General features: G+C 40.4%; 2 protein-coding genes across 15 annotated transcripts in view; both read right to left on the bottom strand.

The window, feature by feature from the left end:
* Positions 1-3,355, bottom strand: part of LOC110537794 (actin filament-associated protein 1-like 1) — a 36,639-nt gene extending 33,284 nt beyond the window's left edge. Inside the window, exon 1 of one of the 2 annotated variants that reach the window (XM_021624182.3) lies at positions 3,130-3,355. In XM_021624182.3, coding sequence (XP_021479857.3) covers positions 3,130-3,232 — 103 coding nt within the window. In that variant the 5' untranslated portion in view covers positions 3,233-3,355. The remainder of the gene's footprint in view (positions 1-3,129) is intronic. The other variant, XM_021624183.3, reaches the window with a different exon arrangement.
* A 24-nt stretch (positions 3,356-3,379) lies between these two features.
* Positions 3,380-23,262, bottom strand: part of LOC110537795 (actin-binding LIM protein 3) — a 128,677-nt gene continuing 108,794 nt past the window's right edge. For 12 of the 13 annotated variants that reach the window (XM_090192806.1, XM_090192807.1, XM_090192797.1 and 9 more), the window contains 5 exons: positions 12,736-12,800; positions 12,189-12,342; positions 7,784-7,816; positions 7,132-7,190; positions 6,388-6,976 (listed from right to left, as the gene is read on the bottom strand). In XM_090192806.1, coding sequence (XP_090048932.1) covers positions 6,911-6,976; positions 7,132-7,190; positions 7,784-7,816; positions 12,189-12,342; positions 12,736-12,800 — 377 coding nt within the window. In that variant the 3' untranslated portion in view covers positions 6,388-6,910. Of the gene's footprint in view, positions 5,753-6,387; positions 6,977-7,131; positions 7,191-7,783; positions 7,817-12,188; positions 12,343-12,735; positions 12,801-23,262 lie in introns of those variants that run through there. The other variant, XM_036937825.2, reaches the window with a different exon arrangement.

The following is a 23,262-nucleotide window of genomic DNA, read 5'->3' as shown; positions in this document are numbered from 1 at the left end:
AATTTAGGTATGAATAATTTCTAGAATACAGTATACCAAACATTAGGAACACTGTAAAACTGGCAGCGTACATGCGCCCGGCCCACCACAGGAGTAACTAGATCACGGTGAGACAAGGACATCCTGACCGGCCAAACCCTCCCCTAACCCGGATGACGTTGGGCCAATTGTGCACCGCCTCATGGGTCTCCCAGTCGCAGCCAGCTGTGACACAGCCAGGGATCGAACCCGGGTCTGTAGTGACGCCTCAAGCACTGCGATGCAATGCCTTAGACCGCTGCACCACTCAGGTCATATCGGATACACTTGTACAGTATGTGTTAGTGGGGCACATATCTTTCTTGTGTTATTATATAAAACAACGGTTGTTGTGTACGGCTACATTTCAGATATGTTTGAACCTTTGTTTTATTAGGGCTCTAGTTAAATTTTAAATGTCCCATCAGGCATGTCATCCTGGAGCAGGGCCTGAATGTACAGATGTAGGATCGTAATCTGAGCCAGTTTGCTACAGCATAAAAAGAATCCTGCATCAACAGGAAATGTGAATTATTATGTAGATTATAATGAATGGCCATTTTTTTGCAAATCAAGTCTGACATTTTACAGTAGAAATTACAAACTTTAGAAGCCTTTTTGAACCTCAAATAGGGTACAAGTTTGTATTTCCCGCTGTGCAGGAAAATTCCTGCAACAACAGGATGATCAAATGAAGATATGGCATCTGTATTCCCTGTGAATCTGGTGAGGTTTTTGTTCCCATTTCAGAGAAATTTGTCATTCAAGTTGCTTGCCTTATTTCCTGTTAAACCATGTTAAAGTACCAGGCTTTGCGCTTTTTTAAAGTTTGCTGGTCTCTTGTGTTTATTATTATTTATAAACAAATCCCATTTTTTTTTTTTGCATTTTGGGTAGACAACCGATAATGAAAATGAATTGTGTGGTCATCTTCACAAATCAAGCCAGTCCTCCATGAAAACAATTAAATTTGTACTTCTCTTCGCAACCTAATGCTTCCACCCAACTCTCCTTGAACAATTGCATCTCTCTGAGAGGGCTATCCCTATGGTTCAATGCTCATATGAAGACTTTTCCTACAACCCCAAAACTTTGATGGCAAAATGGGCTAGTGACCAAAATATTGTGAAAACCCTTATAAAATAATACAATTATAAACCATTCCATGGCAGTTATACATTTTTCAATAAAAATACGGGAAAACATCTCTATATGTAGTGTGATTAGTGACATTTACCATTAAACCCAACTTTAACTTTAAAATAACGGTAAAAAAACAAAACAAATAAAAAAATATTACCATTGGAAAATACTACAGTGTGTGTTTGTGTCTTTTACAATAGAAGACCATTAGAGAACATAACATTGAAACAATTAGAATTGCTGTAGCCTAATGGTTTGCTTCTTCACCAGGAATGGTCTAAATAATCCAGAGCTTTTTAAAGGGAATAAACCACACACACACACACAAAACTGAATTGCTTTCATGGAGGACATCACGAGACTCACATACATTATATAGTATGAAAAAGCAATACTCCAAGCCACAGCTCCATACTACGTGTCAGACATAGAGAACTGATACTATATACTGGTTGTTGGGGTGGGATTTGGCGAGGGTGTGGGGGGCCTGTGGGTGGCTTTTTTTTCTTCATTTAATTGGATTCCTCATGTCTTATTCAATGATAGGAAGAAGTTTGGTCCAAATCGGATGTTTGGTACTATATTTATTGAATATTATATGAATCCTATAAATTAAAATGGGCATTTTGGGTGCAATCAATTAGCTTAATTTCTCAGAGAGCAAATGATATTTGAACAAAATAATGTTTTAAACAATTTCAGCACAATCTGAGACGTGGATGTCGAAATCCTCTTTCTTGTGCTATTTGAGGTGGAACGACTCTGTGGGAACAGAATGTGGGCCAAGACTAAAGGCTCAAACACAAATGCGCAAAGACAGTACAGGGAATGTACTGTAGCTAGAACATACCATTGCAAAACACATTAGATATGCAACATGTACTGTAGGTCACTGAGCAATGTGTGTCTTTGTGCTATGGCTGCCTATTTTGTGAATGAGTAATTAAGAGGGAGAGAAATTAAAATAATTTCCATTCAGCTATGCATGTAAACACACACACACAGGCATGCTCGCACGCATGCACTCTCTCAAACACACGCACACACACACACACACACACACACACACACACACACACACACACACACACACACACACACACACACACACACACACACACACACACACACACACACACAGTGGCTAGAAACAAACAGCATGCATGGTGATGAGTGTTCTTTCCTGGTGTTTGTTGGGGCACAAGACGGACTGACTTCCTGGATGCAGAGTAAGTTTTCACTCCAGTGATAAATAGTGATCCCAGCGGCCTGGCCTTCTACTAGCAGAGGACAGGAGGTAGTGAGAGGAAGGGAAAGACTAGGAAACACTGATAAAGGTCAAGGTCCATGACAATGATGCAGAGTAGGGGGAGAGGTGGACAGGATTTATTATAACACAGAAGAAAAAAACCCACAACTGTTTTCTACTAACTAGTCTCGCCTTTTTCTATTCAAATTTGGATCAAGAAGTAATACCTTTGTATCTACATGGAGATAATAATGTTGTATTACTATTTGTAGGCTATTTGAAACTTCAATTGATTTTATTTTCTAGTCATTGAAAAAAATATTATAGTCCTCTGATAAAAATAAATGAACATTTAGGAAATAAATAATTTATTTCTCCCTCCACCACAAAATACAGTGTATTGCTATGCGCGGAGAAGATGCAGAGGCAACCCAACACAGCGCGCTTCCACATCACATACTCCAGCTCAGCTTCCCACAGGGACTGTTAGCATTAGATTGCATCACCCCGCTGAAACTAGATGAATGAATCCGTGTTAAACTCACACAGCATCTATGCACCGACTTTACATTACTGCGATATGACATAGCATAAATCAGATTAATCTATCACGTCAGTAACAGAGATATAGGGATAGAGATATGTCCAAACTTTCCTTCACTAGTTACCAATCGCTATTCATTGCATGCCATTATGGTAGAAATAGGACCGTTACTTACAGTTATCGCTACTGGTATCCATGTGTGCTTTCCAAGCCGGTTTTTCTTTGACATTCATTGATTTTGGCCAAGTTTGCGCTGCATTACACGATGTATCCCCCATGCGTGTCGTAAAGTGACACAGAAATGCGAGTTCACCTCATCTGCTCGCGCTCACAGGGACCTAAGCGAATATAGAGCGAATCCTATTGGCTGCTGTGCTACTACACATGATGACATCACCTTTGCACAATCAACACAGACATTTATCCACATGTAAACTGCATTTATTTAAATACGATATATACATCATTTATTGGGCAGTAGGTCTAACAGGGAAATAAATAATAAGCAGATTGCTTTGTACAGTTACAAAACGAAAACGTCAATGTAAAAGTCGCCCAAAGCTTTTATAGTTAATGTCGATGAGATGAGATTGTAAATTATGAGTACTGTTTGTACATTATTGACAGTATTGTTAGTATTGTAAATGTCTATGATATCTTGTGACAAACACACACACACACACACACACACACACACACACACACACACACACACACACACACACACACACAAACAAATCAATAAAACAAACAGCCATTACAAAGATGGCAGTAAGAGTAGTTATACTAGATGACTGCTAGTCAGTATGACTAATATTACAGTCTGATAAAGGCAGTGCTCCATACACTAACAATCAGAAGCAGTATTTCCTTTGACACAACCTCATAACAGACTATTCAAATCAAATTGAAAAGAAAAGAGACAGTTTTGCATGTATATACTAAGAAAGAAAACAATAGGGCCAGAAATAAAAGTGGAAACAATAGCAAAACAAAATGGACAGAAATGAAGGGAGAAACAACAGGAAAACAAGGGAAAGAAATAAAATGGGGAAACAACAGGATAACAAAAGGGACAAAAATAAAAAGGTAAACAACGGGAAAAGAAACAGGACAGAACGAAAAGGGACAGTTTTTCATGTATATAATGTACCAACAATATTGGATAATCTATTGGATAACTATGAGTCACCTCTTCAAAAACCAACAGGAGAATTCTTAGTTCTACTGTATGTACACTATAGTGTAAGCTTTAGCACAGCAACCCTGGTTATCATTTGGGACCGGCGTCAACAAAGACCAATCAGGACAATTCCATCAAATCAATTCCACTCCAACATCTACAAAATTCCCTCACCCCGATTCCTTCCTTCCTCACATTGTATTGTTAAGGGAAGATTCCGTTCAACCCCTTTGAGTTGTAATCTAATTCAGATCCATACCTCACCTGTTATCCAGACCTCTGGTCACCAATCCCTTCAATCCACTTTCTAAATATCTATTTAGAAGCAGTTCCGATTCCATGTTATTCATTTCTATCTCTATTCATTTTCTCCATCTCTATGTGTTGAGATAGAATCAGGTCATGTCTCCCCATGACAAGTCACTCACAGGTCAGCTGTTATCCTAAATACAATCCCAGCTCTAAATTACAATCCAATATCCATTTAATCCATTTATAACATGATATTCCATTACTGTAAATGACGTGTCCTTTGGTTCAATTGAAATTGAGAGTACTAAATATTCCAGAACTCCAATACGTACATTACATTGTTCAGATCCCTTTCATCAATTTAGTATAGCAAATCAATGAACGTTCAGTGCGAAGGCAAGAGCCTGGTCTCATACTCACACGGGAACCATTTCTGGAAACATGCATTCAGTCTGTTTATGCATTTTACAAAAATAATGAAAATCATCATTTCTTAACATAATAATATTACTTTGGCTTTTCAGTAAACATACAATATAATCCACTCATTTAATTCAACTGTAGGCTACCACAATATATCAATCTAGCCTTTCGCTCCGAGGTGAACCCTCGCTCTATAAAGAAATAAAAGTTTTAGTCTCACTGTTAAAAAACAAACAAAAAAAGGCGGTGAATGAAACAATGTATTTCGAGTAAAGAAAGCTAATCTGGTAGCACGTTCTGTTTGGACAGTTTGCTGGTGTTCTCTTTCCTGCTTGGCCATGTTTCAGAGCTTCCCAAACCTGCAACCTAGAAGAGGCTTCAAAGATGCTATAACCCCATGACACGACAGCCATAAACTATAGTTAAAACTCATAATAATAAAACAAAACTGAAAATACTGAAAGCATGGGCAGAACTAGCATGGTCTAGACCTCTCTGCAGATGTAGGTTTCCACGGACAGACATAGCTTGGGAGGAGTAGTAGTATGTTAGTCCTCTTTCGCCACAGAGATATTATTGATGTATAGACTCAGACGGGATGGGTTTCCATGACCCAGAGCATGTGATGGAACCATAGAACCGGAGAATTAAAATGCATTATATGTCTATGTCTAGAACCATGCTGGTTCTAGTTCGGGTTCAGCTGTGTCTCTGGCCAGTGTGGCGGACTATCCAGACTAGTTGTTATGGCTCTCAGTGAGGACTTGGGCGTCTCTAACATTAAGCCCAGCAGGTTGCTACACTGAGCTTATACACGCCAGTCCTTTCAGAACAACCTGACTTGTTTCTTCAGCTCGTTTCTCTTCCACAGTGCCAGCCGGTCAAAGTCAGCCATAGTCATCCTAAACACCCGGTAGAACTCCTCAGGAGACAGGTGGCGCTGGCAGAGAGAGAATAAACACATACGTTAGTGTTTGTCGGAGTGACATAGTCAGAACCATCTCAGAAATAGAATACAACCGACTTTCTCCGACTTTCTCCATTCGCCAGCAGCATACCACCCTGCATACCACTGCTGGCTTGCTTCTGAAGCTAAGCAGGGTTGGTCCTGGATGGGAGACCAGATGCTGCTGGAAGTGGTGTTGGAGGGCCAGTAGGAGGCACTCTTTCCTCTGGTCTAAAAAAAATATCCCAATACCCCAGGACAGGGATTGGGGACACTGCCCTGTGTAGGGTGCTGTCTTTCGGATGGGACGTTAAACGGGTGTCCTGACTCTCTGAGGTCATTAAAGATCCCATGGCACTTATTGTAAGAGTAGGGGTGTTAACCCCGGTGTCCTGGCTAAATTCCCAATCTGGCCCTCAAACCATCACGGTCACCTAATAATCCCCAGTTTACAATTGGCTCATTCATCCCCCTCCTCTCCCCTGTAACTATTCCCCAGGTCGTTGCTGCAAATGAGAACGTGTTCTCAGTCAACTTACCTGGTAAAATAACGGATAAATAAATAAAAATAGTACGTAAAGTGAGAGGTTTGCATTACTTGCATGTTTACAAACCTGAGAGAAACTCACCTCTAGTCTGGCTCTGTCCACGTCATTGGGGGGCTGGTTGCGCCCCCTTACGGTGACTACCAACACGTCATATGGGTAGATCTGAGGGAGGAGTGGCGTACTGTGGTTATGAGCCAAACGTTCAACGTGTTTAGATTTTCACACCAGACGCAGACTAAGCAATGCCGCCCATCCTATTGCCAACGGCTCAAAGACGTTTGCCTGTGTCATACATTCATCTGTACTTCCTCTGAAGTACAGATGAATGACTTCCTCTCAGAGCCATAGCAGCAGATCAGTAGGACGACACTCTCACTGTTCCTTTCTTATTGGGCTCAATTTCCTCTTTTCTGTTCTAGAGTTCTCTACTGTCAGCTTATCTTTGGTTAAGTGGTGGTCAGTTTGTTACGGAATTTGCATGACATCTTACCTTGTATTCTGTAGAAAAAGAGAGAAAAAGACCTGATCAGCATATTTATACATATTCTCATTGGTTATGTATTTTGTATTCAAGTCATGACATTGAAAGGCAAACCCATTTTTGCTAACCTCTGATTCCCCAGTTCACTACATTGCTGCTGTCGTACTGGAAATAATCCGCACTCTGGGGCTGAAAGAGACAGACAACAAGTATAATTATTACCCAAAGCCCACATCAGGCCATAGCCACAAGTTATTGGTCTTGAGCTGATTTGGATCCACAGGGCCCATGTTCAACCCCCCACCCCCCTCATTCGTCACACCCCCCACCCTCAGAGAACTCACCCTGTGCAGTCCGTTCCTGCCGTACCCAGGCAACGAGGATGACTTGGCGATGAAGGAATCTGGAAGTGAGGAAACACAAGCATCCCTGCCGTTCAGCCTGTGAGTTACAACACACCCACATACTGGGCCACAGCAGAACACTGCACACATCATTGGAAACACTCAGTGACGGATGGGGCAATTATCATTTCTAACAGAGAACACATGCAGATGTGTATAAGAGACAGCAGGGGGCGCTAAGAGCAAACACAATGGCGAATCCCTGTCTTTCTCTCTATCTTTTTCATTTACGGGCAATGACATTACAAAGAAATGTCAAAGCCTGTATCAAAAGCCATTATGCAGCAGAATATGTACTGTATCTTACATTTTTAATTCATTGATATTTTCAACCTCTACTATGCAACATGCATGAATTGTAATCCTTGTGTAAACAACTATGAGCACAATTGATTTCATTAAAATGGAATTTGTTGTCATTGTGATGATCATTGTAATATACACGAATCAATCAATATCAGATGAGTGACATGGCTAAAGAGATCATCTTGCATACACTGATATAACTGTACTGTGCCCTTGTGATGACCCTCAGCGCTGTACAGACAGACAGACAGACAGACAGACAGACAGACAGAGTCATATCACTCACCACTGCCTGCATTGTAGTGGGATCTGGTGGGAGCTGCAGAGAGAGCAATATATAGGTGGAGACAGATGGAGACAGAGAGAGAAAGAGAAAGACAGAGAGAGAGTGAGAGAAAGAGAGAGCGGGGGGGAGAGAGGGAGGGGGGTTGACATGGTTAGATACAGCCTCTGATTGTAGAGGTGCATGGTTAAGGGTTCTCATCTGGTCTCATAAAGATCCTATACCGGTTTCTCAACAGAATCTTGAAAGACCCTCCTGATACAATCAGTCTTGAATCCAGGGTCATGACAATGATGAAAGATACCAAACACATAGCAACTGCGGTTCTCAAGTTTGAGAAAAACAATGCTCTAGGAGCTATAGTATGACACAGCTTCTCATGGATTACAGTGAGGATGGAGAGATGGAAGAGGTCTGTACGAACAATGCCAGACAACAATGCCACTGCTTGTCCTAGTAGGACTTAACACATATAACAAGGACTATAACAAGAACACAAGAGATATACAACAAGGAGGACTTAAATAAAAGTGGGTTCAGTGAGATGAATAACCATTTCATCTTCCAACAATATGTGTACTAACGTGTGTGTCCCAAATGGCTCCCTATTCCTTATTTACAGTACCAGTAAACATTTTAGAACACCTACTCATTCTAGGGTTTATCTTTATTTGGACTATTTTCTACATTGCAGAATAGTAGTGAAGACATCAAAACTATGAAATAACACTTATCCTCTGCAGCAGAGGTAACTGTGGGTCTTCCATTCTTGTGGCGGTTCTCATGAGAGCCAGTTTCATCATAGCGCTTGATGGTTTTTGAGACGGCACTTGAAGAAACTTCCAAAGTTCTCAAACTTTTCCATATTGACTGACCTTCATGTCTTAAAGAAATTATGGACTGTTGTTTCTCTTTGCTTATTTGAGCTGTTCTTGCCATAATATGGACTTGTTTTTTTTTTACCAAATAGGACTATCTTCTGTATACTATCTTCTGTATTGGCTCAAACACATTAAGAAGGAAAGAAATTCCACAAATTCCACTTTTAAGAAGGCACACCTGTTAATTGAAATGCATTCCAGGTGACTACCTCATGAAGCTGGTTGAGAGAATGCCAGGCGTGTGCAAAGCTGTCATCAAGGCAAAGGATGGCTCAAATATAAAATATATTTTGATTTGTTTATCACTTTTTGGGTTACTACATGATTCCATATGTGTTATTTCATAGTTTTGATGTCTTCACTATTAATCTACAATGTAGAAAATAGTAAAAAATAAAGAAAAACCCTTGAATGAGTAGGTGTTCTAAAATGTTTGACCGGTAGTGTAGTGCATTACTTTTAACTATGGGCCCTGGTCAAAAGTACTGCACAATACAGGGAAAAGGGTGCCATTTGGGACACAACCAACAGTCAGGTTAAACACCCAAATCAATGGCTCCTTTAGAAAGCTTTCATGTGCATCACATTAGTCAGTGTGGCTGGCTGGTGCTGTTGCTGGTTGTGTTCTCACTTTCCCCAAAGAGAATGACAACATCCTTTAAACATGGCAGCAGCTTTAATGACTCATCAATAAAACAGGAAGAGGGACATAAGCCTTCAACTGGAATGGGGCGGTGGGGGGAAGTCATATGTATGTACGCCCTGCAGTACACAACAAAACGCACATTCTCCCTCTCTCTCCTTCTCGCTCTCTCACTCTCGTTTCCACACCCTAACATGTAAACATACACTTCAAGGGATGAGTAAGGAGGAGATAGGAGAGAGGAGGCTCGATGTAAGTGTGCACATCCTTCATCAGAGCAGCCAGAAACGCATGGTTACCTATGACACAGTCTCAGTGTAACGGATGTGAAACGGCTAGCTAGTTAGCGGTGGTGCGCGCTAAATAGCGTTTCAATCGGTGACGTCACTTGCTCTGAGACCTTGAAGTAGTGGTTCCCCTTGCTCTGCAAGGGCCGCGGCTTTTGTGGAGCGATGGGTAACGATGCTTCGTGGGTGACTGTTGTTGATGTGTGCAGAGGGTCCCAGGTTCGCGCCCCAGTATGGGCGAGGGGACGGTCTAAAGTTATACTGTTACATCAGCTCTACGAGGATGTGGACTGATTGACATCTCCAGCAGAGCACCGTTTCCTCCCTGCTCTGCTCTCTACCTGCCTGTGCGTTATCATTAGAGATGAGAGATGATAAACTGACATGATAGATGAATAGGGTCAGTTGGTCGCAGTGTATCAGATTTCTCTCCCGTGCTGGCTTCGTATGCAGTTTAATCATGGAGAGGGGCTGAAGGCCAAGGTGGTGTGTGTATATGTGTTGGGATGCGCAGCATTGTGCATGGCTTGCTTAACAAATCACATAAAACGTTACATGGACACTTTTTGAATGACTAACCCTTCCTCTGTCCCCCGTAGATACAACATCTGTAAGGTCCCTCAGTCAAGTATTGAATTTCAAGCACAGATTCAACTACAAAGACCAGAGAGCTTTTCAAAAGCCTCATAAAGAAGGGCAGTGATTGGCAGATGGGTAACAATAAGAAATCCAACAAGGACTATCTCTTGAATCATGGTCAAGTTAATAAATATGCTGTGGATTATATATTAAACCACCCAGACACAAAGATGCAGTTGTCCTTCTGAACTAAGCTGCAGGACAAGAATGAAACTGCTCAGGGATGTTACCATGAGGCCAATGGTGATTGTAAAACAGCTACAGAATTGTTTTGATGGTAGAAAACTTAAGATGGCTCAACAACATTGTAGTGATTCCAAAATAATGACTAAAATGACTAAGTGAAAAGAAGAATACAAATACACAGAATAAAAATATTACAAAACATGCATCTTGTATGCAACAAGGCACTAAATTAATACTGCAAAAAAAACACAACAAAGGAATACACTTTTTGGCCTAAATGCAAAGCTTTATGTTTGGGGCAAATCACTGAGTAAAGTGCCTCCTTATTTTCAAGTATGGTGGTTGCTGCGTCATGGTATGGGTATGCTTGTCATCGGCAACTACTGTGGAGTTTTTCAGGATAAAAAGGAAACGGGATGGAGCTAAGCACAGGCAAAATCCTAGAGGAAAACCTGGTTCAGTCAGCTTTCCACCAGACACTGGGAGACAAATGCACCTTTCAGCAGGACAATAACCTAAAACACAAGGCCAAATCTACACTGGAGTTGCTTACCAAGAAGACAGTGAATGTTACAGTTTTGACTTAAATATGCTTGAAAATGTCTAGACATGATCCCCAACATCTTCACAGAGCTTGAAGAATTTAGAAAAGAATAATGGGAAAATATTGCACAATCCAGGTGTGAAAAGCTCTTTAAGACTTATCCAAGAAGACTCACAGCTGTAATCAGTGCCAAAGGTCGTTCTAACATGCATTGACTCGGGGAGCTGAGTACTTATGCAATGACTCTTTTAGTTCTTTATTTTCTATTAATCTTATTTTTTTGTTGTTGCTGAACTTTGACAGTACAGAATACTTTGTGTAGATTGTTTAAAAAAAGGACAATTACATCAATTTGAATCCCATTTTGTAACACAATAAAATATGAAGAAATCCAAGGGGTCTGAATACTTTTGCAAGGCACCACACAGAATGTTCAATTACCTCTGTGTGTATCAAGGTGGGTATGTTTATGTGCTGCAACTTGAAGCTGAGGACTTTGTCTCTCCCTGACTAATTCATTAACAGCAGGAGAGGACACAGCAACACCCCTCTCTCTCTCTCTCTCTCTCTCTCTCTGTCTGTTTGTACAGAGACATATGCATTAATTCCCAAAGCCACAGGGATGGAAGATCTGACTACATATAAGGTATGGCAACCTGAGGGGGATCTCAATCACAACAACATAGCGCACTTGAATTTATACACAATCTTGACGTACAGGCATAACTTCCAGGTGGTACATAACATGGTGTCCATCCCAAAAAACAACCCATTCCCTATGTAGTGCACTACTATGGTCAAAATCAGTGCACTATAGAGGGAATAGGGGGCCATTTGGGAGGCATTTATTATATTTTTGGACCGCTGAGTCACTATGGAGCGGCTCCTCTCATAACAGCATTTGTCAGTCAGTCAGTCCATCAGAGGCTGGGATTTAACTGACTCATCTCCCATCTCTCTCTGGCTCAGACCCCTGGCACTCTGCCCTCCTCTCACCTCCACACTGCTGCCGAGGAGCTAGCTAAGGACGGACAGGCACACCTTCCCCATAGCTATTCATATAGCACCAGGATCCGGATGAGCAATGCACATGAGAGAACAGAGAAAACAACTGGCTTGTCAAATATTGCAATCTAGCCTCAATGCTATGTCAGTGTGGATAAAAAGACGACAGTGATGTTTATGTCTTTATCAGAGCTGTAATATAAGTGGATAATGGTGTTCTTACATCCGTTGACAGTGTTGTTGTAGCCCACGTTGTGCAGGGCCTCTTTGCTGCCGCTACGGGAGTTTCGGGCGCTGCCCCATGGGTCATTGTCATAGGAACCCGACCTAGCTTTCATCTCCTCCTTCAGAATCATACGGCCTATACCACCTTGGAGCTAGGGGGGGGGGGGGGAGAGACAGAGAGAGAGAGAGAGAGATGAAAGGAAAAGGAGAGAGGTGAATCAGACAAAGAAAGAGAGGAATACGGCCTGACCAGTGCAATATGAATAATGTCTGGGGCTGAAGCCCTGTTGACAACATTCATGAAATATTTACAGCCTTGTTTTTTACCACACAACAAACAAGCAATGTTGAGTAATGCTAGTCTCAGAGATATTTACTGAATCTTTCTGCATTTTAAATCTTTTAAAGAAATAAAACATTCTGAGAAATAAATAATATGAAATCAAATGTATATTTCTATGATTTCCTTTTTATTGGTCCACTCTTTTTCAGTAACAAATACAAATGAACAATATTTTGAATAGCATTTATTGTGTCATACTGACCCTGTTAAGACTTTGATTCCATCCATCCTCCTCTCCACCCGAGGAAAACCTCCGAGCACGAGTAGCTGAGATGAGAGAGAAAGAAAGAGAGCGAGATCAAGGACAGAGAGAGAAATCAACATTTCTAGCTAGGTTTCCATCCAATTGGCGACAGACTTTCATGTGAATATAAAACAAATCTGCATAAAAACAATATACACATTTTCCCACCAGAGATGTGTTTCCATCAAACTGCGGATAAAAGGCTGCACGTGATGACATAATGCACAGAAAAATAACTTTTGCGATTAAATTCCCATGTACCAAATAAAAAATACAAGTTAAATGGGTTTCCATCACATTTTTAACTCTACTGATGGTTTTGTCACAAAAAATGTTTACAAATAAGTTTTCATCTATATATTTTGTAGCTGTCTATTTACCACCACAAACCGATGCTGGCACAAAGATGGCACTCAACGAGCTGTAAAAGGCCATAAGCAAACAAGACAATGCTCACCCAGATGCGGCGCTCCTGGTGGCCGTTGACCTTAATGCAGGAAAACTGAAATCAGTTTTACCTCATTTCTACCAACATGTCACCTGTGCAACTAGAAACGAAAAAACTCTAGATCACCTTTACTCCACATACAAAGACGCATACAAAGCTCTCCCTCACCCTCTATTTGGCAAATCTAACCATAACTATATTCTCCTGATTCCTGCTTACAAGCAAAAACTCAAACAGGAATTCCTGCAAGTGGTCAAATATCCCAACCAGAAGCCATGGATTACAGGCAACATCCGCACTGAGCTAAAAGCTAGAGCTGACGCTTTCAATGAGTGGGACACTAATCCGGACACTTATAATAAATCCCGCTATGTCCTCCGACGAACCATCAAACAGGCAAAGCGTCAATACAGGACCAATATCGAATCCTACTACTCTGGCTCTGATGCACTCTGGCTCTGATGCTTGGAGGGTGTGGCAGCGTTTGCAAATGATATTGAATTACAAAGGGAAACCCAGCCGCGAGCTGTCGAGTGACATATGCCTACCAGATGAGCTAAATACCCTCTATGCGTGCTTTGAGGCAGTGTGGTGCCAGGACAGAAACCTATCCCTCAACATCAGCACGACAAAGGAGCTGATCGTGGACTACAGGAAACGTAGGGCCGAGCACACACCCTTCAAGTTCCTCTGTGTCCACATCACTAAGGAACTATCACGGTCCACACACATCAACACAGTCGTGAAGAGGGCACGACAACGCCTCTTCCACATAAGGAGGCTGAAAAGATTTGTCATGGGCCCTCAGATCCTTACAAAGTTCTACAGCTGCGCCATTGAGAACATCTTGACGTGCTTCATCACTGCTTGGTATTGCAACTGTTTGGCATCCAACCGCAAGGCACTACAGAGGATAGAGAACCAACAGGACCCTGAACAGCTTCTACCCCCAATAGTTAACCAATAGCTACCCGGAATCTCTGCATTGACCTTTTTGGATCTCTTTTGACTCATCAAACACACTGCTGTTAATCACCAATTGGCAACCCATCCCTTATGGGATTAAGTGACACATAAACAAACATTACAATAATTCACAGTGGTAATTAAATTATAATTCTTCTTCTGGTGTTCTCTGCATTGCACATTGGATAAAGAGTGAAAAAATGTAAGGTAAAAACCAATACATAGTAGTAAATAAGGTTATCGAAACAATAATTATATCCTTAGAGCAGTAAAATAATATACATACATGCATACATACATACATACATACATACATACATACATACGCATTGTATATATACACATATATAACATATACAGGTAAATAAATACAGAAAAAAAGACACAGAAGGCATTTCAACCCAGTCTGGCACAAAGAGAAGATTTATATGGGAGACAAGCCTATACAGAATCTATATACAGTTGAAGTTGGAAGTTTGCATACACTTAGGTTGGAGTCATTAAAACTCGTTTTTCAACCACTCCACAAATGTCTTGTTAACAAACTAGTTTTGGCAAGTCGGTTAGGACATCTACTTTGTGCATGACACAAGTAATTTTTCCAACAATTGTTTACAGACAGATTATTTCACTTATACTTCACTGTATCACAATTCTAGTGGGTCAAAGGTTTACTCAAATTATGTCAATTTTCAGAAGCTTCTAAAGCCATGACATAATTTTTCTTGAATTTTCCAAGCTGTTTAAAGGCACCTTTAAAATTCCAGAAAATTATGTCATGGCTTTAGAAGCTTCTTAAAATTGACATAATTTGAGTCAATTGGAGGTGTACCTGTGGATGTATTTCAAGGCCTACCTTCAAACTCAGTGCCTCTTTGCTTGACATCATGGGAAAATCAAAAGAAATCAGCCAAGACCGCCGAAAAAAAGTTGTATTATTTTTCTATTCTTCTATTACTCTGACATTTCACATTTTGTTTTTAAATAAAGTGGTGATCCTAACTGACCTAAGACAGGACATTTTTTACTAGGATTAAATTGTGAAAAACTGAGTTTAAATGTATTTGGCTAAGGTGTATGTAAACATCTGACTTCAACTGTACACACGTGCCAATTACCACATAAGAGCAAATAATTTTCATAATTTAATTATAGGTAGCCCTTTTTCTTTTATTCCTGGCTTTATCTAAATATTCCGCAAACGGAAATACACAATGAACAAAAAAACATTTCAGTTTCTCTTCATTACTCAGCTACATAATGCCAGGGTATATCTGGTGTGCTTTCTAGAATCAGAGCAAGCATATAAAGGATGAAAGGGCAATAGAGGTTCAAATTAGTTTCATTATCTATTTCTTCGAGGTCATAATAGTTGCATAGTCTTTCCACTTCCATTGTACCACAATACACAGAGGCAATATCCCTAATCTTACCTGTGCACATAGCGATCTCTTCTTTTTAGGTAGGTTAAACATAATATATATCTCACACACAAATGCACCCTTAATCAAACAAAAGGTTGTCAATTTGGGTTCATGATTAATCTCCTCCAACCATTTTTTTTTCATATTGCACCAACAGTTTAATCATATCTACGTCTCCCATAATTTGGTTTTCATACAGATGTTGACAGTCAGACTGTTGAAAAAGGTCAGCCATTTCAGTTGCCCAGGCTCCCCCTATGGATAGATCCCTTATGGATACATTATTAGTTATTCTGGAAGTTGACACATCCAACAGTCTATTCCAAAGTTTCACCCTACACACCTTCCCTCTCACCTCACAGGGTTCCCAGCCCATCACCACAGTTATTGCAAGTATAGGTGCAAACTTGTGGACACCTAAAAAGTAACGTACTGCTCTGTTATGGACATGTTCGTTTTTTAAAATACCTCTTAGCACCCCACACTCCTGCTGAATAGTCCAGAACAGGACACACGTATGTCTTGGAATACATAGCATAACCAATATCTTTGAGTGTTTTTGCTTTTCCTATAACTTCCCCAAGAGCTCTACTTGCTGAGTCGGCCAGGGATGTTCCATATAGAAAGGTAATAAGTTAATCAATAAAAATACCCAAATATTTATAATTGCTATTAAACTCAAGCATGTCTTGTCTTGGAATATTCTAATCAAGTGAGAGAGACTTTGTCATTTCTTCAAACAATCAACTTTATTCAATATCGATTCATTATTGCAATAATGAGACTAGTCAACCCAACAGTCTTGACTAACTGATAATGAAAAAATATAGATCTTATATAGGACATAAAATGCTTAGTCAGGGCTGGTTCCACCCCTCTCATAAGCCATGTTGGTCCATTTCCTGGTTATCTGCACGGGATGTTGTTTTACCCACAACCCGGCTTAGTTTCCCAGATGCCAGGAAAATGAGACGACGAGGGATTGTTCTAAACTCTTCCAGGCTATCTCTATCCCGGGTCACAGACACCATGTCTTGTGTATGGAATGCCAGCTTTAGGTTTTTATCACCAAGTCATTGTCAGCTCAAGCTATCTCTAGCAAAACCCATTTCCTTGACCATACGCCCAGACTAACTGCAGGAAGCTAGAGTGGAAACCATCTCTTTACAGAAACACAGAATTAAACAGAACAGAAATGTCCTTCTATTTGTTAAGTAAATAATCGTTAACTATTAATATCAAATAAATCAGGTAAATCACAATCTTCACCCAAACGAAACTGAAAAACATTTATCTTAGTAACTTGTTTTCTAAAAGTCATTATCTGTGTTTTGTCTGGTTAATCATGAGTCTCCATCTTATACACCAATTGACAGCACATGTTCTGCAGGTCTTGTTCAGTTTCTGCCATCAAAATAATTTCATCAGCATATAAAAGCATTTCATACTTAGCATTTCATCAACTTATCTTACTCCAATATTTAACTGTTTATTTTATTTTGCCAAATGAATTATAAACATGGCAAATAAAGTTGGTGATAACCCGAGGGTGTGTGAAACCAATCTGTACGATATTCATTAACATGCACACAAGAAATTGGTATGTCCCATCAATCTCTGTCTCTAACAAACTATAGGCTAAAAGATCCCTATTTCCAAAATCAAAAGCTTTCTGAGTATTGTGCAGACCAAGAACATATTATCTATTCAGGCTCTGGATTTACCAAAACCATTTTGTTCTTCCACCAGCATGTTTTGATCCTCCAAAAAGGTTATTAGCCTATTGTTGAGGATGGATGATATAATTTATAAACCGTACTTAATAAACACATGTCTCTGTAGTTGTGGCACTCTCAGGCCATTTCTTGAAGATTTGGGAATGGGATTCACTATAGACTTATACCAAATGGATGGCAGTATACTGTACTCAAAACACATTTGGAGCAAATCATATTAATTAATTTAGGGGATTTTAAAACCTCATTAGGCAGTTCATCAATGCCAAACACTTTTCAATTATTGTTCTTATATTCTGCCACGAACAGCTCCTCATTGAAGTATTTGTTACATATATAAGAGGGTTCTAACGTTGTATTTTCCATTTTACTTCTCAGGGAACATATGCCCTTATAAAATTCTTCCTCAAAATTTGCCACATTTTTGTTACCTGAGAACCAACAAGCAAACCCCTTCTCCCCCTGACTTCCATTGGAAGTTTCTTATGTCATTTTGGTTCTAACTTGTTTATTTGGCTCCAAAACAGTTGAGGATTTCTTGTCCGTCTCTCCTCAAGGTGTAATAACTGCCCTCTCTGATATCTCTGTTTGAATAGGCGCAGTCTTTTATCAAACACTTGCTGTTTTTTTCTTAAATTCCTTCCTACACTGTTCTCTTGTAGTCCTATCTTTACACTGTTAAAATAAGTACTCAGCCTTGCGCATTACAGACCATAGATCCCTTAACTCACCATGTCAATAAGGCTTGTTCCACTTGTAAACTTTCCTGGACCTGGGGCTGTATTCTTTATTCACATATTTTCCCATTTCAAAAAATATAATATCACAAAAATGTTCATACCACACATCTAAATCAAATGTTTCTTGGCATCTTTGCAGAGTTTCAATGAGTTCCACCAGAGCTCTACATGCCATTTCAGAACATAGAAAGTAATGTGGCACATTTATTTTCTTACATTTAGGCCTATGCGGGGTATACGTATATCATTTGCCCCGTGTGATGCACAGCAGTACTTGGTTGAGTGAAGTTAGTGGCCAACAGAAAATATCATAAATAAAATTGAATGATCAGGATTCCAAACAAGTTTCTAGACAGTCGTGGAGGGTAACTATATAGTCCACCACAGCTTTTCCTTTGCCAGATGTGGATGTAAAGTTATCACTTTAGGGGCATATCCTTCCATTAATGACCTTTTAGAGTCCTGAAGGAATTCTAATAGGGTTTCTCTCCATGATGATTATCAAAGTCATCCAAAGCAACATGCGATGGAATATCATCAATATCATTTATATAGTCATCTAACCTCCCAATTCAACTGTTAAGATCCCCACATATGTAAATAGCATCTTCTTCTGTATATAGGTATACTTGACTTAACAAATGACTATAAAAGGAGGATGCATCTCTAACCCCTGTGGACTGTTCAGGTGGCAAATAGCATGAAAACACAACAAAACTATAATCTGACTCCCTATGTTCAAAGCGCAAACCAATAATTCCTTCTATGGCTTTATCGATAATTTCAATTTTATATGCTTTCATCACATCATACTTTACACATATTCTCACTCCCCCAGAGTGTTCCTGTTGGATCCACACCATACATACCCTTCAATATCAATAGTTTCTTGCCAACGTAAATGCATTCATTTATTGAGATAATGTCTGGGTTTAAGGATTTTAGTTCAAGGTAGCCCATCCGTTAACATTCCAATGTGCTATTGAAATCGAATCTCGTAGGGGATGGGAAGCCCCTCAGTATGTAGTAGGTCTGTCAACCCCATGTCCTTGTCCACGTTGTCCCTCTGGTTGATCTCGTTTCATGACCCGTCTGCTTCCCGTGACAAAATAATCCTTTCCTCCTTGTATTTCTCTCAGCAGCATCTTGAAGTTCAGTTTTTTAAGGCGATCGGTGTGGGACTTGGCTGATCAAAGGAAGGCTGTTATAATCAGGATGGTCTCGCAGCTTTAGTTTTTCCCGTAACAGAGCCACTTTCTCCTCCACGGACCGGCACTCCACCTTCACAACCCCGAGACCTTTACCTCTCTCCCTCATCCTCTCAACTGCAGTCACCTCTGTTTTTCGAAGCCTAGGCCTACCGATATCAACTGGTTCAATTTGGAGATTAGGTCCTCGTATTCATCAGCTGGCAGACATGCCATTATGATTGACACGTCTGGGTGGAACTTTGTTTTGGCAGTGCCTATTCTCCCAGATTCTAGGATTTCTACATGGGTCTCCAGACGTCCAACTTCAAGAGCAATGTGACCTTGTAGCTGCTTGTTATTTTCTCCAGTTGAGTCGACAGAGCTGTATGATTATCCTAAATGTCTTTCTCCAAAGACACACGTAAACTGTCAACTTTACCATTCATTCCTTTTTCAATACACAGCTTCATTTCTTCTTTCTTTTTTTCTTCTTCAATTTTTGTACCTAGACTCCTTATCTCCGTCATGAAATTAGCCATGCTATTAGAGCTTTCTTTCTTTAATAAATTAGTCTCCATGCTTTTCTCACCACTGCAGTTAAGTGTATCTGTTATTGCCGTTCGAGGTAGATAGCCAGCTAAATGTATAGCTAGGCTAGCCAGATTACTCGCCAAACATTTCCCAACAAGTCTGTCAATTGACTGTCTTACACCCTCACAGGATTCAGACTTCAGCTGCCTCCATTATCAGGCTGATCTCTATGTTTTAAACTTTGAAAACGTTTAAATTAAAAACGTTTTTGAAAGAGTTTGGTCCCATAAAGAAGCAGCAGCGTGTTTCACCGTGTACACTACCGTTCAAAAGTCTGGGGTCACTTAGAAATGTCCTTGTTTTTGAAAGAAAAACACGTTTTTTTTGTCCATTTGTCCAAATAACATCAAATTGATCAGAGATACAGTGTAGACATTGTTAATGTTGTAAATTACTATTGTAGCTGGAAACAGATGATTTTTAATGGTATATCTACATAGGCGTACAGAGGCCCATTATCAGAAACCATTACTCCTGTGTTCCAATGGCACGTTGTGTTAGCTAATCCAAGTTTAATTGATCACTAGAAAACCCTTTTGCAATTATGTTAGCACAGCTGAAAACTGTTGTGCTAATTAAAGAAGACTAGTTGAGTATCTGGAGCATCAGCATTTGTGGGTTCGATTACAGGCTCAAAATGGCCAGAAACAAAGACCTTTCTTCTGAAACTCAGTTTATTCTTATTCTGATAAATAAAGGCTATTCAATACGAGAAATGGCCAAGAAACGCTGTGTACTACTCCCTTCACAGACCAGCGCAAACTGTCTCCAACCAGAATAGAAAGAGGAGTGGAGGCCCCAGTGCACAACTGAGCAAGAGGACAAGTACATTAGAGTGTCTAGTTTGAGAAACAGATGCCTCACAAGTCCTCAACTGGCAGCTTCATTAAATAGTACCCGCAAAACAACAGTCTCAACGTCAACAGTGTAGAGGCGACTCCGGGATGCTGGCCTTCTAGGCAGAGTTCCTCTGTCCAGTGTCTGTGTTCTTTTGCACATCTTAATCTTTTCATTGGCCAGTCTGAGATATGGCTTTTTCTTTGCAACTCTGCCTAGAAGGTCAGCATCCCGGAGTCGCCTCTTCACTGTTGACGTTGAGACGGGTGTTTTGCGGGTACTATTTAATGAAGCTGCCAGTTGAGGACTTGTGAGGCATCTGTTTCTCAAACTAGACACTCTAATGTACTTGAACGGTAGTGTACATATCTACCTCGACTCAATACTGGTACCCCGTGTATACAATACCTTCAGAAAGTATTCAGACCCCTTGACTTTTTCCACAATTTTTTATGTTACAGCCTTATTCTAAAATTGCTTTAAAAAATACACACATTACCCCATGATGACAAAGCGAAAGCAGTTATTATTTTTTTAATAAAAAACTGAAATACCTTATTTACATAAGTATTGAGACCCTTTGCTATGTGACTAGAAATTGAGCTCAGGTGCATTCAGTTTCCATTGATCATTATTGAGATGTTTCTACAACTTAATTGGAGTCCACCTGCGGTGATTGGACATGATTTGGAAAGGCACACACCTGTCTATATAAGGTCCCGCAGTTGACAGTGCATGTCAGAGCAGAAACCAAGCCATGAGGTCGAAGGAATTGTCCGTAGAGCTCGAGACAGGATTGTGTCGAGGCACAGATCTGGGGAAGGGTACTGACAAATGTCTGCAGCATTGAAGATCCCCAAGAACACAGTGGCCTCCATCATTCTGAAATGGACAAGTTTGGAACAACCAAGACTCTTCCTAGAGCTGGCCGCCTGGCCAAACTGAGCAAATCTAGGAGTAGGGCCTTAGTCAGGCAGGTGATCAAGAACCCGATGGTTAGTCTGACAGAGCTCTAGAGTTCCTCTGTGGAGATGGGAGAACCTTCCAGAAGGACAACCATCTCTGCAGAACTCAACCAATCAGTCCTTTATGATAGAGTAGCCAGACGGAAGCCACTCCTCAGTAAAATACACATGACATCGCTCTTGGAGTTTGCCAAAAGGCACCTAAATGACTCTCAGACCATGAGAAACAAGATTCTCTGGTCTGATGAAACCAAGATTGAACTCTTTGGCCTGAATGCCACGAAACCTGGCACCATCCCTATGGCGAAGAATGATGGTGGCAGCATCATGCTGTGGGGATGTTTTTCAGTGGCAGGGACTGGGAGACTAGTCAGGATCGAGGCAAAGATGAAAGGAGCAAAGTATAGAGAGATCCTTGATGAAAACCTTCTCCAGAGTGCTCAGGACCTCAGACTGGGACAAAGGTTTGCCTTCCAACAGGACAGCGACCCTAAGCACACAGCCAAGACAACACAGGAGTGGCTTCAGGACAAGTTTCTGAATGTCCTTGAGTGGTCCAGCCAGAGCCCGGACTTGAACCCGATTGAACATCTATGGAGAGACCCGAAAATAGCTGTGCAGCAACGCTCCCCAACCAACCTCACAGAGCTTGAGAGGAATGGGGAAAAACTCCCCAAATACAGGTGTACCAACCTTGTAACGTCATATCCAAGAAGACTCAAGGTTGTAATCGCTGCCAAAAGGTGCTTCAACAAAGTACTGGGTAAAAGGTCTGAATACTTATGTAAATGTGATATTTCAGATAAACCCGTTTTTGATTTGTCATTATGGGGTATTGTGTGTAGATTGATGAGGGAAAAATGTAGATTTTAGAATAAGGCTGCAACGTAAATGTGGAAAGAGTCAAGGGGTCTGAATACTTTCCAAATGTACTGTATAGCCAAGTTATCGTTACTCATTGTGTATTTATGTTGTGCTATTACTCAAATGTTTCTACTATTTAAAAAAAAAAAAATATCTCTCTGTATTGTTGACAAGGGCCGTAAGTAAACATTTCTCTGTTAGTCTACACCCGTTGTTTATGAAGCATGTGACAAATTAAATTTGATTTGTTATATAGTGATTGTGCCCACTCTGGTCTTGACACGTGTGCTCTAGCCAACAGCTCACAGACATAGCCTACATGATGAGATTATTATGGACAAAAGAGATTATTTTTGCTTGTCAAACAGCAGCCAAGCATCAATCCTCATGTCACTCTCAATATTTATTGGAAAGGAGCATCAAACTCATCACCATGCACATTCACCACCCTGTGATGTTCATCATAATTTATTTCAGCTGTGGTATAATAAACTGCCAGCTTTCCTGAGTCGTAGTGGGGGCGACCACACAACATGTCATCAGGTGATTCCAATTCTACTTCAATTGGAAGGTTATTATCTCAATATTTGATCAGAAAGGTTTCCCACTGCCATTTCTCACAGTATTCATCTTACAGATGAATTTTATCGACAAATTAGCTGTCTCCATCAGGCCTGTCGTGAATTTTTTTCTATCCGATGTACATTAAAAAAGTTTGATGGAA

This window comes from Oncorhynchus mykiss, chromosome 12 (assembly GCF_057628025.1).
Source record: "Oncorhynchus mykiss isolate SJ-2025 chromosome 12, ASM5762802v1, whole genome shotgun sequence".
Classification (NCBI taxonomy): domain Eukaryota; kingdom Metazoa; phylum Chordata; class Actinopteri; order Salmoniformes; family Salmonidae; genus Oncorhynchus; species Oncorhynchus mykiss.
The sequence above is the reverse complement of the archived record's forward strand: the minus strand, read 5'-3'. Positions and strand labels throughout refer to the sequence as shown.